General features: G+C 39.4%; 1 protein-coding gene across 7 annotated transcripts in view; it reads left to right on the top strand.

Annotated features, from left to right (window-relative positions):
- The window catches only part of SLC4A10 (solute carrier family 4 member 10), a 172,380-nt gene that overhangs the window by 136,794 nt on the left and 18,010 nt on the right, over positions 1 to 17,576 (top strand). For all 7 annotated transcript variants that reach the window (XM_080399111.1, XM_080399108.1, XM_080399107.1 and 4 more), the window contains 4 exons: positions 13,203 to 13,308; positions 16,175 to 16,336; positions 16,581 to 16,694; positions 17,188 to 17,349. In XM_080399111.1, coding sequence (XP_080255237.1) covers positions 13,203 to 13,308; positions 16,175 to 16,336; positions 16,581 to 16,694; positions 17,188 to 17,349 — 544 coding nt within the window. The remainder of the gene's footprint in view (positions 1 to 13,202; positions 13,309 to 16,174; positions 16,337 to 16,580; positions 16,695 to 17,187; positions 17,350 to 17,576) is intronic.

The raw sequence follows: 17,576 nt of genomic DNA, 5'->3' as shown, positions 1-17,576 counted from the left end.
AGAGTGTCTCAAACAAATGTCTCATTTGCATTTTAAGCTGGGAAAACAAAACACAGCAACTGCGAAAACATTTGAGCTTTGTGTATGTTATCACTGGAAAAATAGTTAGCAAGTCCTGAATCTGAATGCATGTTATACACCTTAATACGCAGAAGAAGTTAAATTATAGAAACTGTAGTTCTGATGTGATATACTCTCTCATCATACTGAAAAAATATTCCTCTCCAATAGTTTAATCAGTAGACAAAAGAATATTAATTTGAAGAGAAAGCAATAAGCTTCAAGAGTAGACCATGCATGCAACTGAGGTTATATGCTGATCTTATTTAACTTCAGTTGTTTGAAGTTGGTATTTTACTCTAAAGAGCCTCATATAGCACAGTGTTTATGGATTAATTTTTTTTCCACTTCAAAGTAGTCATCTCAAAGGGAAAGAGAATATGATGTTCTCATATGGTTTTGAAAAACAGATGTTGAAATACTCTGCAAAGACAAAAAACCATTCAGAAACCATTTAGCGGGCGGAGCTGAGAGGTTAAGATATGTAATGGAAAGCATAAACACAAATAGAGATATGGATTTCTGGGTAGCTAACTCTATTTGTGGTTAGCTGAATCCCGTGATGTCGCTTGAGATTTCAAAGAAGTAAGATTAACAGTCTTGCTTGCATAGGGGTACAGTGGTAGGTATCTCTATATTTTATGAAAGTGTTTTATCATCATAATCCTTATGTTTACAAATAAACGTTTTTGGTTTTATTTAAAATTCCGGTCATTGATCAGAATCCCAAATTGATTTTTGAAGGGTGTTTTTTACTTGCTGCCTGCCTTTTCTAACTGTCTTCACTGAATGTCACATATGTGGAGCACGCAGAATGGTAAAAGAGCAGCAATTGTTGTCCTGCAATTAGAGATATTTACTTGACCTGTCCTATGGTGTTAGATTTTACAAACACAGTTCCTGAAGAAGTGTCTTCCAGGTATTTGGAAGGAAGAATTAACCATTGCCTGGTTGTTTCAAACACATATATAGCTATAAAAAATATTTGATATAATAGTTATGTAGTTATTTATGTGGTTATCATTTCATACCTATATTCTCAGTTATTCTTTCACTGTGTAGATAGTACAAATAAACTGACTTTTAAACTCTTGCATTACATTTCACTGTTGGCATTTAAGTTGTATCTTCTACTTGCATCAATATACTATTTATTATTGATATCATGTCCATGGCAACTGACTCAACTATGTCTACAACTAGTCATTTCGGTATTAGTGATCAGCAGCATAGCTGTTATGGGATGTGGTTTATATATATATATATTTTTTAACCTTAAAACTGATTGATGGAAACATCAGTATGCATATTGATTGTCTTGCAAGAGCACATCTGCCGATTCCAAGGATCTGTGCTCTGAACGCAGCAAAACAGTAATTCCAGCCTTTTCTGTTCTTGCTCCTCCCTTCTCCTTTATCCAAGTTTTTGTTTGTTGTTTAGAACCAGCCCCAACAGGTTGGGAAAGTGGTGTGGCCTGTTGGAGCAACTCTACCATCAGTTCCCCAGTGCTTTCACAGCAGGCTTCATGCAACCTGAACTCCACGGGTTTGCTGGGCAGATACATATGTATTAATTATTCTGTCCAGACACAGTGGCCATTTGCCCAGAACATGAAGATACCACAATTATCATCCATCTCCATGGGATCATCATAAGATAAAAAATTTCAAATAACTCTCAGTTCCTCCTCAAACATCTGTACACATCTCAGTTCCAGAAGGTTCAGAAACCAGAAGATGAAAAAGCATAAAAGCTTACTTGAAATAAAAATCTCATTTTTGTGTACTTGAAATTGGGGAATATTACGTTCATAAAGAATTAGAAGCTGCTTCTGCAGCATCTGACTCCAGTTCTTCTACTTGTAGTTTAAATGGGTAACAAACTTGGGCTGAAACTGGTCCTGTCCTTAAAGGACCAGCATACTCTGTTACAGAAGCTAATTAGTATCTGCTGTTTTGCTAATTAAAACAGCTGTTTGCATTTTCCTCTTCGGGGATTTTAAAGACAAGTTTTTAATTGTTAGTAAAGCCTTGGCAGTTCTTTAATTAGCAATGGGTGAACTTCAAAAGGTTGAGCAACTCATTTCTCTTTGAATGCTCAGCCAAAGCTAATGTAAAACTTTATCTTGGATCTGCAATTCTGTGCTAGAAAACTCAGGTTATACTCTAAAATTTCTGTGTTATCTGTGTTCTGCCTGTTACCAACTAAAAAAGTTAGATGATAAATAGGTCAGGAACATTTTATATTTGAAGCTTTCAGTGTATGCTGTGGCCCAGCCCTCCTCTCTTCTCCCATGGGCTTTCTGAGGATCATCTGATGTCCACAAGCAGTCGGTCTACATCCCAGTACTGTTGCCTTTGCCCTGGTGAGTTTGACCCAGGAAAAGTCATTGGCATGCTGTTAGTACTGTCCTTTGGAGTACCAGAAAGACAAAGAAAATAGTAATTTAAAATGGTTGATGTATTTCACCAGATTGGAACCATATTTCAAGTGGGAAAGAAAACCCATTCTGTATTTTGGGTGGGTTTGGATTCTGTCATAAACAGTCTTTGTTGCAGGAGTTTGATGTGAAATACTGTACTGCATGCACCTCCTCCTACATTTAAATGAGTATAGGAGTATCTGCCATAACAAGCCTTAGAGATATAGAAAGAATATTCAGAACAGTTGGGATTTTTTTTTTCTTTTTTAAAAATCAAGTGGACCCAAATATTTGAAAATCAGCTGAAAGCCCTCTTAAAAAATTGTATTTACCATTTTACCATTTGAGGTAGAAGATACGAGTTTGAGTTTGTTATAGATTTGCATTTAAAAAAGACAAAAATATCTTTACTTGCATGTCCTAATTAATGTAGAACTAGTCCTAACGCACTTTTTACTCATTTTCTTTATTATAATTGTTTCTTACTCTTGTGTTGAAATATTGGCCCTAATCTTCAGGTGATCTACTTGAGGGCAAATCCATGAAGCATTCATTTGTGACTTTTTCTTAAAACATCACCTTTATGACATGGACAAGGCATTTATGAGCTAAATCAAAAGAAGGGCAAAGACAATGTGATTTTCAGTGTGCTACTGTGTTGCAATTTTTTCTTTTTAAACTGCATAGTTTTGAAGAAATTTAAATATAGCAGCTGCATTGTTTATTAAGTAAAATACATGTATTTTTTGATCTGGGCTCTCCCTCCTTTCTCCCTCCTTTCTCCCTCCTTTCTCCCTCCTTTCTCCCTCCTTTCTCCCTCCTTTCTCCCTCCTTTCTCCCTCCTTTCTCCCTCCTTTCTCCCTCCTTTCTCCCTCCTTTCTCCCTCCTTTCTCCCTCCTTTCTCCCTCCTTTCTCCCTCCTTTCTCCCTCCTTTCTCCCTCCTTTCTCCCTCCTTTCTCCCTCCTTTCTCCCTCCTTTCTCCCTCCTTTCTCCCTCCTTTCTCCCTCCTTTCTCCCTCCTTTCTCCCTCCTTTCTCCCTCCTTTCTCCCTCCTTTCTCCCTCCTTTCTCCCTCCTTTCTCCCTCCTTTCTCCCTCCTTTCTCCCTCCTTTCTCCCTCCTTTCTCCCTCCTTTCTCCCTCCTTTCTCCCTCCTTTCTCCCTCCTTTCTCCCTCCTTTCTCCCTCCTTTCTCCCTCCTTTCTCCCTCCTTTCTCCCTCCTTTCTCCCTCCTTTCTCCCTCCTTTCTCCCTCCTTTCTCCCTCCTTTCTCCCTCCTTTCTCCCTCCTTTCTCCCTCCTTTCTCCCTCCTTTCTCCCTCCTTTCTCCCTCCTTTCTCCCTCCTTTCTCCCTCCTTTCTCCCTCCTGTGACCTTTTTGTATTTGAAATGCCATTAGCATTTGCAGGTTGGCATAGCAACTCCCTTATTTCTGCATTCTCCTCCTCCTGCTTTTTCCTACTGCTGTAGCAAATATATCTCCAGTTAGTGAATCCTGTCTGTAACAGCAATGCACATCAGTTTTAATGTGTGTATGAAATATTAGGATATAATTTTTCCTAGGAAAGGAGAACCCTACAACTGGCTGGATTAAAAACAGAGGTTCTCAATAGGAAAACAAAATAAGTGTCGTGTGTGAAAGGAACGTAATATAGAAAGAAATCCAGTATTCTTTAATATATGAGCATTTTAAGATAGTTGTCTTGGAAAACAGAAGATGAGTTATTTCTCAGTGTGAGTTATTCTCAGACTGCTTAGGTCTTGGGACTTTATATACCTTTTGTTTTTTACTAATTCTTGTTTCAGACTGATGAGTTCATGTTGTTTTTAATAATTCTTTACCAGAAGTTACCCAATTATTAACAGATTACATTGAATAATTTTAAAGTGATTTCTTGGCATAGTAATATGCATATTACAATCTGTCTTGGTATTGACATGCACTTAAGCATTAGGAGTAGAAAATCCCACGCTGATGTAATTAAGGAGCCAAGATCATGTCAATCTCAGTATCTTTCGCAGGCTATAGAAACCATTGCCTCTAGAAGGCATTGTGAAGATTAGTTTTGTGCATACCACTGTTTGCACAAGCAAGTTTTAAATCTTTAATTATCTCTGTAACTTAATCAAATATATTATTATAGGATGCAAATTATGTTGTTTTATACCCTGTATTCCTTAAGGTGCAGGTGGAATGAGAAGTCAGTGGTGATAAGCATTTCTCATTAGGATCCCAGACATGTCATTGAATTCTGATTTCTGTAATGATTTCTTTGAACTTAGATATGAATATGAATTTTATAGGGTTTTTTCTACAATTAAGTAGCTGTGCCATATCCTGGGTGTCCTCCCCTATGGATGTCCTGCATCTTCTCAGAACCATAGAACTACCATCATTGAGTTTAACCGCTGGTTCCCTTTTGCTTCTTGATAAACCCTGGAACCCAGAAATTATTTTTCTTTATTCCATTTATTCTAGGATTTCCCTATGTCTGCCCAACCCAATTGACTCATTTTTATCTTTCTCTCTCTTTTGAGTCCAGGGAGTACCCACCTGGCTTCGTTCTGTCCTACTACTCATCCCCTCCACTTTGAAAGAGATCTCCTTGTTAAGCGATTCTCCACAGCACTCCTTTTGTAGTTGATAGGTGGTCTACACAAGGTCTTCAAAATCTAGAATGGCTTACATGAAATCCTTGAGTGGTTCTGTTACAGTACATTTATGTGTATTGATACACTACACCTGAACAATCAAAACTTAAGCTGACCATATAGCGTTATAGTATATTATAGTATATTATTTCCGTACCAGTGTTATACTGAATCCTTTCCTTGGCTATATGCTGTTTTAACTTTGGAAGCAGGGTGAAGTGACATCCTAGAACTATTTTTCAGTGAAAACTTTAATTTAAATTGTTAATATCCTGTGTGGTTACATTACTTTTCTGCACGTTAAGCTCTACGTATGGCAGTTACATATTGTAGTACTGCTAAGAATGTATGGACTGTATACTGCACAGGCAGCTAGTAAAGACCAACCTTTATGAGTAACAGTTGAGGCTGACAAAACTACAATGTGAATATAAATCTATTTTCTAGACTTTCCTCTTGACAGAATGTTATCCTCCTGACGTACTATCCAAAGAAACCCCATTATCTGAGATTTTTTCACTCTAACATCATTTTCCCTCCCTCAGATTCATTTCTATGTGTGTGTGAGAAATTGTTGTGCCGCTGAGTGCATCGCTTTCTGTTTTCCTCCTCAGCTTCACCAGCTAAACTATATAGACTTCCAGCTTTGGAGAATATACGTGGGTGCCTACTGATGTTCATGATTATCAGAGATGGGCTACTTAACATAATGACTCAATGGTCTAATTCAGGATGGCAGATCTCATGAATAAATGAAGAAAATTTTTTGTCTTGCAATGACAGCTGTGCTTTGAAAGGGTTTCATGATACTGAGAATAGAACTTAACTGACAAGTCCATTTCCCACCAGTATTAATTATTTTGTTTCCAGTCTCTTCTCCACTGAGACTTTGACTTCATTGTTATGAATGTTGACATGAGAAGGATTATAGTAAATATAATGCCAGGGATATACAGGTGCTGTAGGTGTGAGACAGCAGAGAAGTTGTCATGTACAATACTGTTGTCCCCTTCCCATAGCACTTGTTAGACAAACAGAAGGACTTTGAATGTCCATAATTCACATGAAGATGGTATATTTGGAGACAACCTAAACAGGCATAGCATTCTGCTATTGATACAGTTTCCTTTAGCCTTGTAAATGCAACATAAAGAATACTTGTGCATATATTCTAATACCTTACTTTTAAAACAAAATTAGTGATGTTATCTTCCATTCCATCTTCTCTTTCTGTCTCTATTATGTGATCAGCACACTTGCAGAGCATACTCTGTAACTTCCTCCTCATATTACCAAATATGTGCTCTAATATTCAGTGAGACGTATTGTTTAAACAAGCATATTTTGTAATTTATTTTTCATACTTGCCTGTTACTTTTTTAATAACATAAATACTCATATTGAGGAAATCTCATTCTCTATCTTAAGTGAGCCAGAAAGAGATTTTGCCCTTCTAGGAAGGGGAAATGCTACATTGGTTAATCACGAAGAAGCTGCAGTTGCATGTTTTATAGGTCAGATCCTTAGCTAGTATAAATAGATGTAGCTTGCAATGTGTGCATGGTGGAAAAATAGGAGCTCCAAAACAGTGCCTTATGAATTGGATAAAATCATCAATGCAAGTGCCCCTCCTAGTCTTGAAAACAGCATACTGAAAAATGGCACCTGCCTAGGGATGAATGGCCGTGAGGCTTTCAAAGGAGCTGCACCATCGAAATATGTTTTATTTACTCATGGAAACACTGTGCAAGGCTCTTGTCTAAAGGTCTTATGTTGGCTGTAATGGCAGCAGAATGGACTAGCACCACGCTGCATGTTTTAAATCTGTGTGGGGAGGAGAGCACACATTGACAGGTTAAAGAAAAGAAAATGGTGAAGAACAAGTCTGAAGAATCAGGGGTAAGAGGTGGAAATTAGAGGGGTTCCCCCACCTGACCCAGGTTAACTTCAATTGAACAGATAGGCCTAGGGAATAAATTTCTTGTTGTGTAGTAAACAAAATGTTATAGTCAGGATGAAACTGGTTTTAGTACAGAACCTTTCACTTGACTAGTTGTTGAGCAACAATGTTTATCTTCTAGTGCTGATCTGCAAAGGAGAGGGAAAATATTCCCCAAATTTACATATAAAATAAGAGTTTTCTAGTTTACTAAGCCATGTGCCCTTTCCGATTGTCAAGAGAAAGAGTGATAGTCTTTTTGGTGCTAGTAAGGACAGTAATAACTATTCCTTTCATGGAACAAAGACCACCACTAGTTGTCTGAGATGTCCTGAAGTTGCTGTTGTCAAATCCTAACTCTGTTCTTTAAAAACAGGATAAGTTGTAGGAAATGTTGTGCACAGTGAAGTTATCACAGAATGGTCAGGGTTGGTAGGGGCCTCTGGAGATCATCTGGTCCAGCTAAAGCAGGTTCACCTAGATCAGGTTGCACGGAGTCATGCCCAGGTGGGTTTTGAATGTCTCCAGAGAAGGAGACTCCACCGCCTCTCTGGGCAGCCTGTTCCCATGCTTTGTCACCCTCAAGGTAAATAAGTTCTTCCTCATATTCAGATGGAACTTGTGCTTCAGTTTTTGACCATTGCCCCTTGTCCTGTTGCTGGGTACTACTGAACCTGGCCCCATCCTCCTGACACTCACCCTTCAGATATTTTAGACATTGGTAAGGTCCCCTCTCGGTTTTCTCTTCTCCAGGCTGAACAGGCCCAGCTCCCTCAGCCTTTCCTCAGAAGGGAGGTGCTCCAGCCCCCTAATTGTAACCCTCTGCTGGACCCTCTCCAGTGGTTCCCTGTCTCCCTTGAACTGGAGAGCCCAGAACTGGACACAGCGCTCCAGATTGTGGCCTCACCAGGGCAGAGCAGAGGGGGAGGATCACCTCCCTCAACCTGCTGGCCATGCTTTTCCCGATGCGCCCCAGGATCCCATTGGCCTCGGCCACACAGGCACACTGCTGGCTCATGGGCAGCTTGCTGTCCAGAGCTGCCTTCCAGCAGGTCAGCCCCAGCCTGGACTGGTGCATGGGGTTGTTCCTCTCTAGGTGCAGGACCTTACACCTGCCTTTGTTGAACTTCATTAGGTTCCTCTCTGCTCAACTCTCCAGCCTGTCCAAGTCTTGCTGAATGGCAGTGCAGCCTCCTGGGGTACCAGGCACTCTGTCGAGTTTTGTATCAGCAGACTTGCTGAGGGTGCACTCAGTCCCATCATCCAGGTCATTGACGAACATGTTGAACAGGACTGGAGCCAGTACTGACCCCTGAGGAACACTGCTGACTACAGTCCGCCAGCCTGACTCTGCATCATTGGTCATAACTCTGATCTTTGCCATTCAGCCAGTTCTCAATCCACCTTGCTGTCCACTCATCTAGTCCACGCTTCCTGAGTTTACATATGAGGATGTTATGGAAGACAGTGTCAAAAGCCTTGCAGAGGTCAATGTAGACAACATCTACCACTCTCCCCTTGTCTACCCAACCAGTCATTCCCATCATTAGAAGGCTATCAGGTTGGTGAGGCATGATTTCCCCTTGGTGGACCCGTTGACTGTTCCTGCTGGCTGCCTCCTCCACACACTTCAAGATGAGCTGAGTCCCCCTTACCCTTTTTAAAGCCCGGAGTGACATTTCCTCCAGTCCTCAGGCACCTTCCTGTCCTCTGTGACCTTTCAGAGACGATGGAGAGTGGCTTGGCAATAAAACCTGCTAGCTTCCTCAGCGCTCGGGGGGTGCATGCTATCAGGGCTCATGGATTTGTGGGTGTCAGGTTTGTTTAAGTGATCTCTAACCTGATCCTCCTTGACCAAGGGAGAGTTTTCCTTTCTCCAGACTTCCTCTCTGGGAAACAAGAGGGCCGGCCTTGGCAGTGAAGACTGAAGCAAAGAAGACATTCAGTAACTCTGCCTTCTCTGTGTCCTTCGTCACCAGGGCAACACCTCATTCAGCAGTGGGCCCATGTTTTCCCTAATCACCATTTTCCTGCTGATGCACTTGAAGAAGCCCTTCTTCTTGTCCTTGGCCTCCCTCACCAAATGAACCTTAGCCTTCCTCATTGCCTCCCTGCACATCCTGATAACATCCCTATATTCCTCTCAAGTGGCCTGTCCCTTTTTCCATATCCCATAAACTTCCTCCTTCTGTTTGAGATTTGTCAGAAGTGTCTTGCTCATCCTTGCAGGCCTTCTGCGCCTTTTGCTTGATTTCTTACTTAAGGGGGTGCACCTGTCTTGAGCTTGGAGGAAGTGATGCTTGAATATTAGCATTAGTTATGATAGCTGCCTCAAGTTAGTGAAATTTATGAAACTGAGACTTGTGAAACAAAAGCAAAAAGAACTAGAAAAAATGTGGGGTGGTTGGGAGGACAAAGAAGAGAAGGGGGGGCTGTTATCAGTGACCTATACTGTTACAGCTGGATTAGTGCTAAAGATTTAGCTGAAGCCTTGATCCTTCTGTAAAAGGGAGAGAGCTACAGGCTCAAGAGGGGATACCAGTTTGTCAGCCAGTCCTAAAATGTATTATTTCTAACCTACCAACCTACCTTTGTTCCCCATCCCATTTTGCCAAGAGTTTTTGAGCACCTTGGAAGATGTGAAGGCAATAAAGACCCCTTGCTCTGGTTATTTTTCTAGGTAGCAGGCTCAGGCCATTATTCTTCTGTTACTTTCTCCTTCTGTCAGTTCTGATCTTAGGACAGTTCTCCTGCAGTTTCCTGAAGACTGTCTCATCTGAAATAGTTTTTTAGTCTACCTCAAATTTATAAGCCACTTTGTAATAGGCTGTATTATGTTTAAATACCCTAGAAGAAAGTAAGCTCCACTGATTTCTGCTTAGTTGCAAAATACAGACATTTTAAATACAGGAGGGAGGGAGGGTGACTGGGTATCTCGTGCCATTTTAGTTCTCTTAGCGCCTCCAGCTGCTGTGAAAACAAAGGCATGAGTCACCATAGACTGTCTGATATACGTGCCATCCCATCATGGATGTCACACATAACTATGGGGTACATAGGCACCCATGTTTAGACACCCTGGATTGCTCCTGGGAGATCAAAATGTCTGGCGGTAGCTCAAAGTGTAAAGATGCAAAAAGAATTCTTCTGTCATCAGTGTGATGAAATGGGTATATTGTTGAGATTAGCAGCAGAGATTTTTTTTTTTTTTCCCACTATAGTGGCACTTACACTCTTGCTACCACAACCAGTGTCAGGTTCTTCCCTGCCTATATTCTTGCCATGAAAACAGCTTCTTCCTAGCCATAATGAAAGAGAATCAAAGGAATCATTTTGTGCCTTTTAGCATAATGGAGATGATTGCTGGCTCCTTATTGCTAAAAGGCATGGGTGTATGTTGCTAAGTTGGTACTGTATTCAGAGCTGAATATGTTGCTTAAAAAATGTGCTTATAGGTGTTATGTATAGTCTCTTGCTCATTGATAATAACATAAACTCCACACTCTCTTGTAGGGGGCAAGTGCTCAGCACTTTAAACAATTTTACAATAACTTAAGAGCATTTGAACCTCCAAGAGGCAATACATTTTTACGTATTTCAACCTTCTGAGTAATATTTTGTCAAGAAAGTAGAAAGATGTGTTAGTAATCAACAGTTCAGTGTATTTTCTCCTGAGAGCTGACCTCTCAGAGTTAAAAATGACAAAGAGACTAAAAGTTTTAAAAGATTAAGGTAGAAATCCTTATTTCACTAATGTGAGTTTCTTCTTGCAGGTCACTTGTGTCGGGAAATAGTTATCACTGAAGCAATTACATCTGTTATGAAATGTCACATTTTGGTAGATAATCTTGTATGTTCCGGCACTGAATGGTACCTCCTGTTGTGTTTTCTGGGCTGGACATGGAGTGTCTTACTATCTCATATTTCCATAATGTTAAGCAATTAGTGTGATGCTGGAGACGGTTACACCATGATACAATCTCACATCTAAATATCAGCATAGAGTACCAAAACCAATGTAATGTTATGCATAGATCAAAACAAAGAGATTATTGTTTGGATGATCTTCTCAAGAGAATGCAGGATCTGATCTTTATGGTTAGGGCCTAATTCTGCACCCATTCAGTGACAAAAGCTAGGTGCAGGGTGATTTTGGTCTGCGTGGGTGGTGTTTGCACAAGTCCATTGCTGATGAACAGTCTGCCATTGGTAAATGGCTGTAAAACTTGGTTAAAGGCCAGACTGGAACGCTGTGAAGGGGGAAAGTGGTATTGATATGGAAATAAACAGGGCAATGATCTCATCTGAAGGTGAATTACTTGAGCTGTATTAAACTGTAGCTTCAATTGTCATGTTTCTGAGTAAGAAAATAGAACTTGTGGCTCCTCTAACTTTTAAATGTAACTTTGCAGTTTGCAGCAAGCGTAGCTGTACCATGTAGTGTTGGTGACATGCACAGTCTTCCCTTCTAGTGAGAAAGTGACTGTGATTGAACAGCCCACGTCACCTTGGCCTACTGTATTCAAACCCCAGTGGGCCATCGCCCAGCGTCTGGCCAGTCTGCGATCAGCGATGGACGGCAGGGGCCAGGGAGCTCCTGTGCTCACAGGAAACAGTAGTAACCTGAAATAGCCACCTCTGTATTGTTGCATGAACATCAAATATTCCCTTGCGATAACAGATGTACTGTTTGCTGACTTAATTATGCTACTGTAGCTCACTAGTAGTAATGTGCTTCATTTAACCCATTTTGTAGTATTTTAAACTACACATTAAACACACATTCATCCTGCACTAGGGGCCTGATCCAAAGCACGTGAAATATGTTTGAAAAATTCAGTCTACTTCAAGGACTTTTGGCTCAGGCCCTCTGTTTCTCTGAATGCTGTTGGTTTTTTGTTTTTTGTTTGCTTTTTGTTCAAGCTAGGAGTTGCACAAAGACAACCTGCATATCTCTCTGTATATATTAAATGCAGCTGTTGTCACATGTATAGTATTGTAATTGAAATACAGTGGCACTATTCTGTACTCATAATGTAGATGGTAGAACTTATGTAGAAAATGTTTACAAAACGAGATGAGAATTCTCATTTTATGGAAAGATAAACAGCCACAGAGAAAATAGATGGTGTAGGTAAGTGAATAAATTTCATACTCTTCTAGAACTGGAATGCAAATGTACGCTTAGTGGCTCTCCGCTCTATAACCAGGTGTTATCCCTGTCCCCAAGTGCTCCTGAAAACTTTATCAGAGAGGAGAGCATAGAATTCATTTACAGACAACATAAGCATGTTAAAATACTAGTAGGATAGATAGTACTATGGATTTTTAAAGTGGGATTAGTTTAAAGAGAACTGCAAAGCACACTTGACATCTTGGAACCTGCAGCGTATCCTGCATATTTTGAAGGCTTTGTCAAAGAAAAAACCTCCCACAGTTGCTTCAGATGCCTTAAAGACTTAATTTTGATTTTAAATTACCTATTTGCAGCACTGTCCTCCCACACTGCCTCATCACGTTTTATATGTTAAAATACACAATTTAAAATGAAAAGCATGCTTTTAAAGCAGCTGTGGGGAAAGGAAAAACAATAGACGCAGAAGTTCACAGAGCCTTTGGTGCTGGTGATCTTGCAGAGCCCTGACAGTTGACCAGGCAGTTTGGCAGATTTGCACGCAAAGGCATTCTGGTAAAGAGAAAGAAAGAGAATACAGGGAGTTTGCATTTGAGAAATGGATCAGCCTGGAACTGTGCATAGCATCTGATCCCCACGTAGGGAAGTGTTAGGTATAAGGGGGTGGAACAGGACTGGCACATTCTCGGTATTACAAACTGTGCTCAGAAGTGTCAATAGAACAGGAGGAAAATAAGTGGAAAAACATGCTGTGGACAGTGGTTTAATTATGTCACATTACGTACTATATATGCATATGCACTTCACGGCAAATTATACTGTAGTAATAGCACTAGCTACTGAAATACAAACCGCTTCAAAGCATGCATTTACTAGATTCATTTGAACTAAAATTATCTGGCAAAGTAAAGCACAATTTCAATATGTCATAAAATTGATAATTAGGATTGGTATCTGATACGTCTTTTATTATTAAGGAACAAATATTATTTTGTCTCTTCAGATGCAATTGTATGGAACCAGAACATCCTAGCAATAAAACCTTACAATACTGGCAGGACTACAATATATCTGCATCCGATGTGCCATGGGGGAACCTAACTGTGTCAGTAAGTGGAATATTGGAACTTAATAGACAAAGGCATAAGCATAAATAATGTTGTCTATCCTACTGCAGCAAATATATTGAAAAAAATACCATTTTTTTCTGATCGTATCTGTTCAAATAAGGCATATAATATACTTAACTGAAAAAAGATTAACAGACTTTGTAGCATTATCTCCTTTTGTAAGCATTTTACAGCCTTTGGTAGTACACGTTAAAGCAAGTATGGGTATTTTGTGCCCTGCTTTGGAAACTTCTTGACACCCTAGCACAAGAGTTTGACTGAGATTAAGTCTAAACATGTCAAATGACAATGGATTTGTCCTAAATTCTGCCAGACGGCAAAACCAAAATTCCCTTGTGTAGAAAGACTCAGAAATGTTTATTTCCCCTAAAACATTCCTACAGCTGTTGGGGCTATAAAGGGGAAAGGAAGGGGAGAATTTTGTAACTATTTCTCTTCAGTGACCGAATTTCTCTCTTGTGTAGACCTTCAGTGTTAAGTATGTCTTAGTTGTGTAATTTTTTTCTGGAGGATTGGGAGCAAGCTACAAACAGTTTGGGGAGCTTGCATGGATATATAATTTGTTTCTAAACAGTACACTTTTCTGTGTTTAAAGCATTTATTACTTCAGGTTTGCCTTCCTTAAAGGAACACTTACAACTTGATTAAAATGCCGTATCGAGATCAGGCTATCACTTTTTCTCACATTGCACAGTCAAAGACAACTGAGTGCAAAAGACACCAAACTGAAGGCATCCTTTAAAACTACAGCTGAATAAACCTCATTGTAGATGTAACCAGATGAAATGCTTAGAAGTCGATTGAGTGGACCACCTCTAGCAGATACTGTTTTTTCTTTCAAAGGCAGGAATGCAGAACTGGTGTCCTCCTACCATGAGTTAAGCTAGAGATGCCTTCCATGGCTGCTCTGTCTTGGTACCAAGGATTGCTCAACTCTGTTGGTGTGGCAACAGCAGAGAGAAAGTTGAGAACTGCTGGCCTGAGTGATTCCAGCAGTCCAGAATGAATATTCTCAAAACTGCAGCACACTCTAAGAGCATCTGTGCAGGGGCAGACTCCTCCTCTCACTTTCTCAGATCTCTGACAGTGTTTTTCAGAGTACATTTGCAGCCGAGGAGATTTAAAATAACAGATTTTGTTTTAACTATAAATGTAAAAGATCAGCTGCATTATATAAAACCCTTTAAAACTTCTGTGAAAGCTTATTACTGAAACGGGTTTACACGGGTAGCAGTATAACTGACCAACTTTTCCCATGAATGCCTACAGTTGTCAAAGAAATAACTGCAATTTTTCATACGTTCTTGTATTTAGTTCTTGCAAACATCATCAGGAAACTTCAATTCTCCTGTTCTAGAGAACTGCAGTAAAAGGTTAGACCTAGTTGTCTATACATATTTGGTCAGTCTCAGCCCACTGCCTTTTTTACTGCTTATTTCTTCCTGTTGTTTCATGTGTCTGATTTAAAAGTTTCAAGTTTCTGAAGATCTAGATTGGTGCTCTCTCTTTGAAACAACAGTAGGACCAACTTTTTTTTTTTTTTCCTATCTAGGACCAAATCAATGTGAGCAAAGTGTTTATTCTGATTGTGACAAAATAATTTTCAGTAGGTGTATGATGAAAGTCATGCTTGCGCTGTACCAACATCAAGGTCTAGCTTAGGCCAGGACTAGTTCTCTGTTTGATGTCCCAGAATCTTGGGAATTTCTTCTGGATTTCCTGAAAATTTTTTTCCCCACCTGAAACCTATGTTTCATGTCAGAAGTGCATGATATTTATTCCAGATTTACTGCTATATCAGTATTAAAAGTTTCGCACTCCTTTGTGTCAAAGTCATCAAGTAGCAACTGTTTTTTTTCCAAGCCAGCTTTTGTTCAAAGCCAAAGTTTCTCGTAACATGTCAAGCCACAGTATTGTGACGTAAGTCTGATGAGCTAATGACCCAGATCATTTGATACTAAAAGATCCTGATCTGGCAGGATATTGCTGCCTGGAATCTCTTGATTCTGAGTGCTATGTTTGTTTTTACTTACTAAGTGTGGAGGGATTTGGGAAGGAGAAAGAAAGGACTGTGAGTCCAGAGCTCGCAGCTCACATTTTTAGAGCTGTTTATTTCTCTGCTTTTTACCTTGGAACATGTATGATTTTAGACAACTAAAGGTACTGGAGAATTACTAGTACTGGAGAATAACTAGACATGTTTTCTACCATATGTGCATATTTCATCATATAGTATGTTGAGTAGAATTAATGTTACGGATTTTGAATTTTGGTGCATTTTAGCTGATCACTTTTTTTAAGAAAAAGATAATTTGTGGAATGTGCTGCCCCCATGTGGTATTAAATGTGTTGGGTCTCCTTTTAGGCTAATAGTGTACATTCTAAGTAGCTTTTTCTTGAATTGCTTGGCTGCGAAGGTAAAACAAAAAATCAGTTACTGAGAATGCACCAGGAGCAGCCTTTCTCTTGGTAGCTTTTGAACCTCACTTTCCTCTCTTCGAAGGAATTAGGAAGTGCCAATCTGTGTTTGTAAACAGAAAGTAAGTATGTTTACTTGTTCAGTTTGAAATAAATTTGGTTTTATATTAATGCCTTTATGGTATGTCTTAGCGACTTCATAATTTAATACGGGTTAAAAAAGAGATTGTTTTGAGGGTTTGAGAGTTTTGCATGCAGACTAGATACAAATATTAGGAGTTTTAATTTTTAAAAGAATGAATATAGAAAAATGATTTTACTATTTCTAGTAATACAATCTGCTTGCAATTTAAGGAAGCAATTTGAAAGAAAATATGTGTAAGCATAGATATTTTTTAGAACACTACTACTTTGCTCTCCCTGATAGGAATGTAAAAAGTTCCATGGAGAGTTTGTTGGACGAGCCTGCGGTCATCACGGCCCTTATGTTCCTGACGTCCTCTTCTGGTCTGTCATCTTATTCTTTTCTACAGTAACGCTGTCATCCACACTGAAGCAGTTCAAAACTAGTCGATACTTCCCAACAAAGGTGTGTGCTGTTTTTTTAAGTCAGAAGTTGTCATTAGTCATGTGTAAGCATGAATCCCATCTGCCTTGCAAATTTAATTAACTGCTGGTGAAGTGGACACTGCATCTTTTCTCTGTTAGAAATTTGTATCAGAATAAGCATGATTTTAGCTGTAAGCATGAAGTGGCTTGAAACAGTGAAGAAAAAAGAAATCCTAAATCATACATGAATGTTTTATTTAAAATTGTTGTTTCAATAATTGCAGGTACGATCTGTTGTCAGCGATTTTGCTGTCTTTCTCACTATTTTGTCCATGGTTTTAATTGACTATGCCATTGGGATTCCATCACCAAAACTTCAGGTTCCAAATGCTTTTAAGGTAATTTGATAAGTTGTACTGCCTTATTATTTTGACAAAGTAGGTGCTATAGTGGGTTTATTATTTTTTTTATCATCAGAAAATAGTGATAGTATTCTGAATTTTTCATGCTCACCAAGTACAACCTCTGATTAGTGGCCCATGTAAGTGAGCCTCTCCCGTCAGGCTCTTTCATGCTTCCTAATGTCTTCTGTGTGAGGATGAACACAGCTCCAATTACCCAAATCCTAGACTAATGTAATGTTCAGGGGGGCTCCTTCCAAATTCTGGGCTCATTGTATCAAATACAACCAAGTCTGTAATATCCCAGATGATTTTATTATATGTAATTTCTCTTTCTGCTATCATAGGAAGTTCTAGCATTTTTCTGTGCTCTTACATAGATTGATTTTAAAGGAAATCATAATCTAGTAATGTTTTCTTATGTATTCTTGTACAGTTGAACTGTAAATAATCCTTAGAGTTCTGACTGGTTATGCATGACTTTTTATAGCCCACCAGAGATGATCGTGGCTGGTTTATTACTCCTTTGGGGCCAAATCCTTGGTGGACAGTGATAGCTGCTGTAATTCCAGCCCTGCTTTGTACTATCCTTATCTTTATGGACCAGCAGATCACGGCTGTCATTATCAATAGGAAAGAACACAAACTAAAGGTATTCCATCAAAAGTTACATTTTTACTGTCTTCTTCTGCTTCATCTACTAGAGTATGCTGGTTTATTATACCTTATGTAGCACCCCTTTAAATTGTTATGCTTTTCCTCTACTAGTCTGTGTAGTATCTGAGCCCTGTGTCAGTCATTTGCTGCCTTGCAGAAGTCTTTATGAATGTAATTTGGAACAGAGATTCTGAATCAAGAAAATGCTTATTCTCTATGCTT

The sequence above is a fragment of the Falco punctatus genome, assembly GCF_963210335.1.
Source record: "Falco punctatus genome assembly, chromosome: 8".
Classification (NCBI taxonomy): Eukaryota; Metazoa; Chordata; class Aves; order Falconiformes; family Falconidae; genus Falco; species Falco punctatus.
This window is presented reverse-complemented; position numbering and strand designations above follow the sequence as displayed.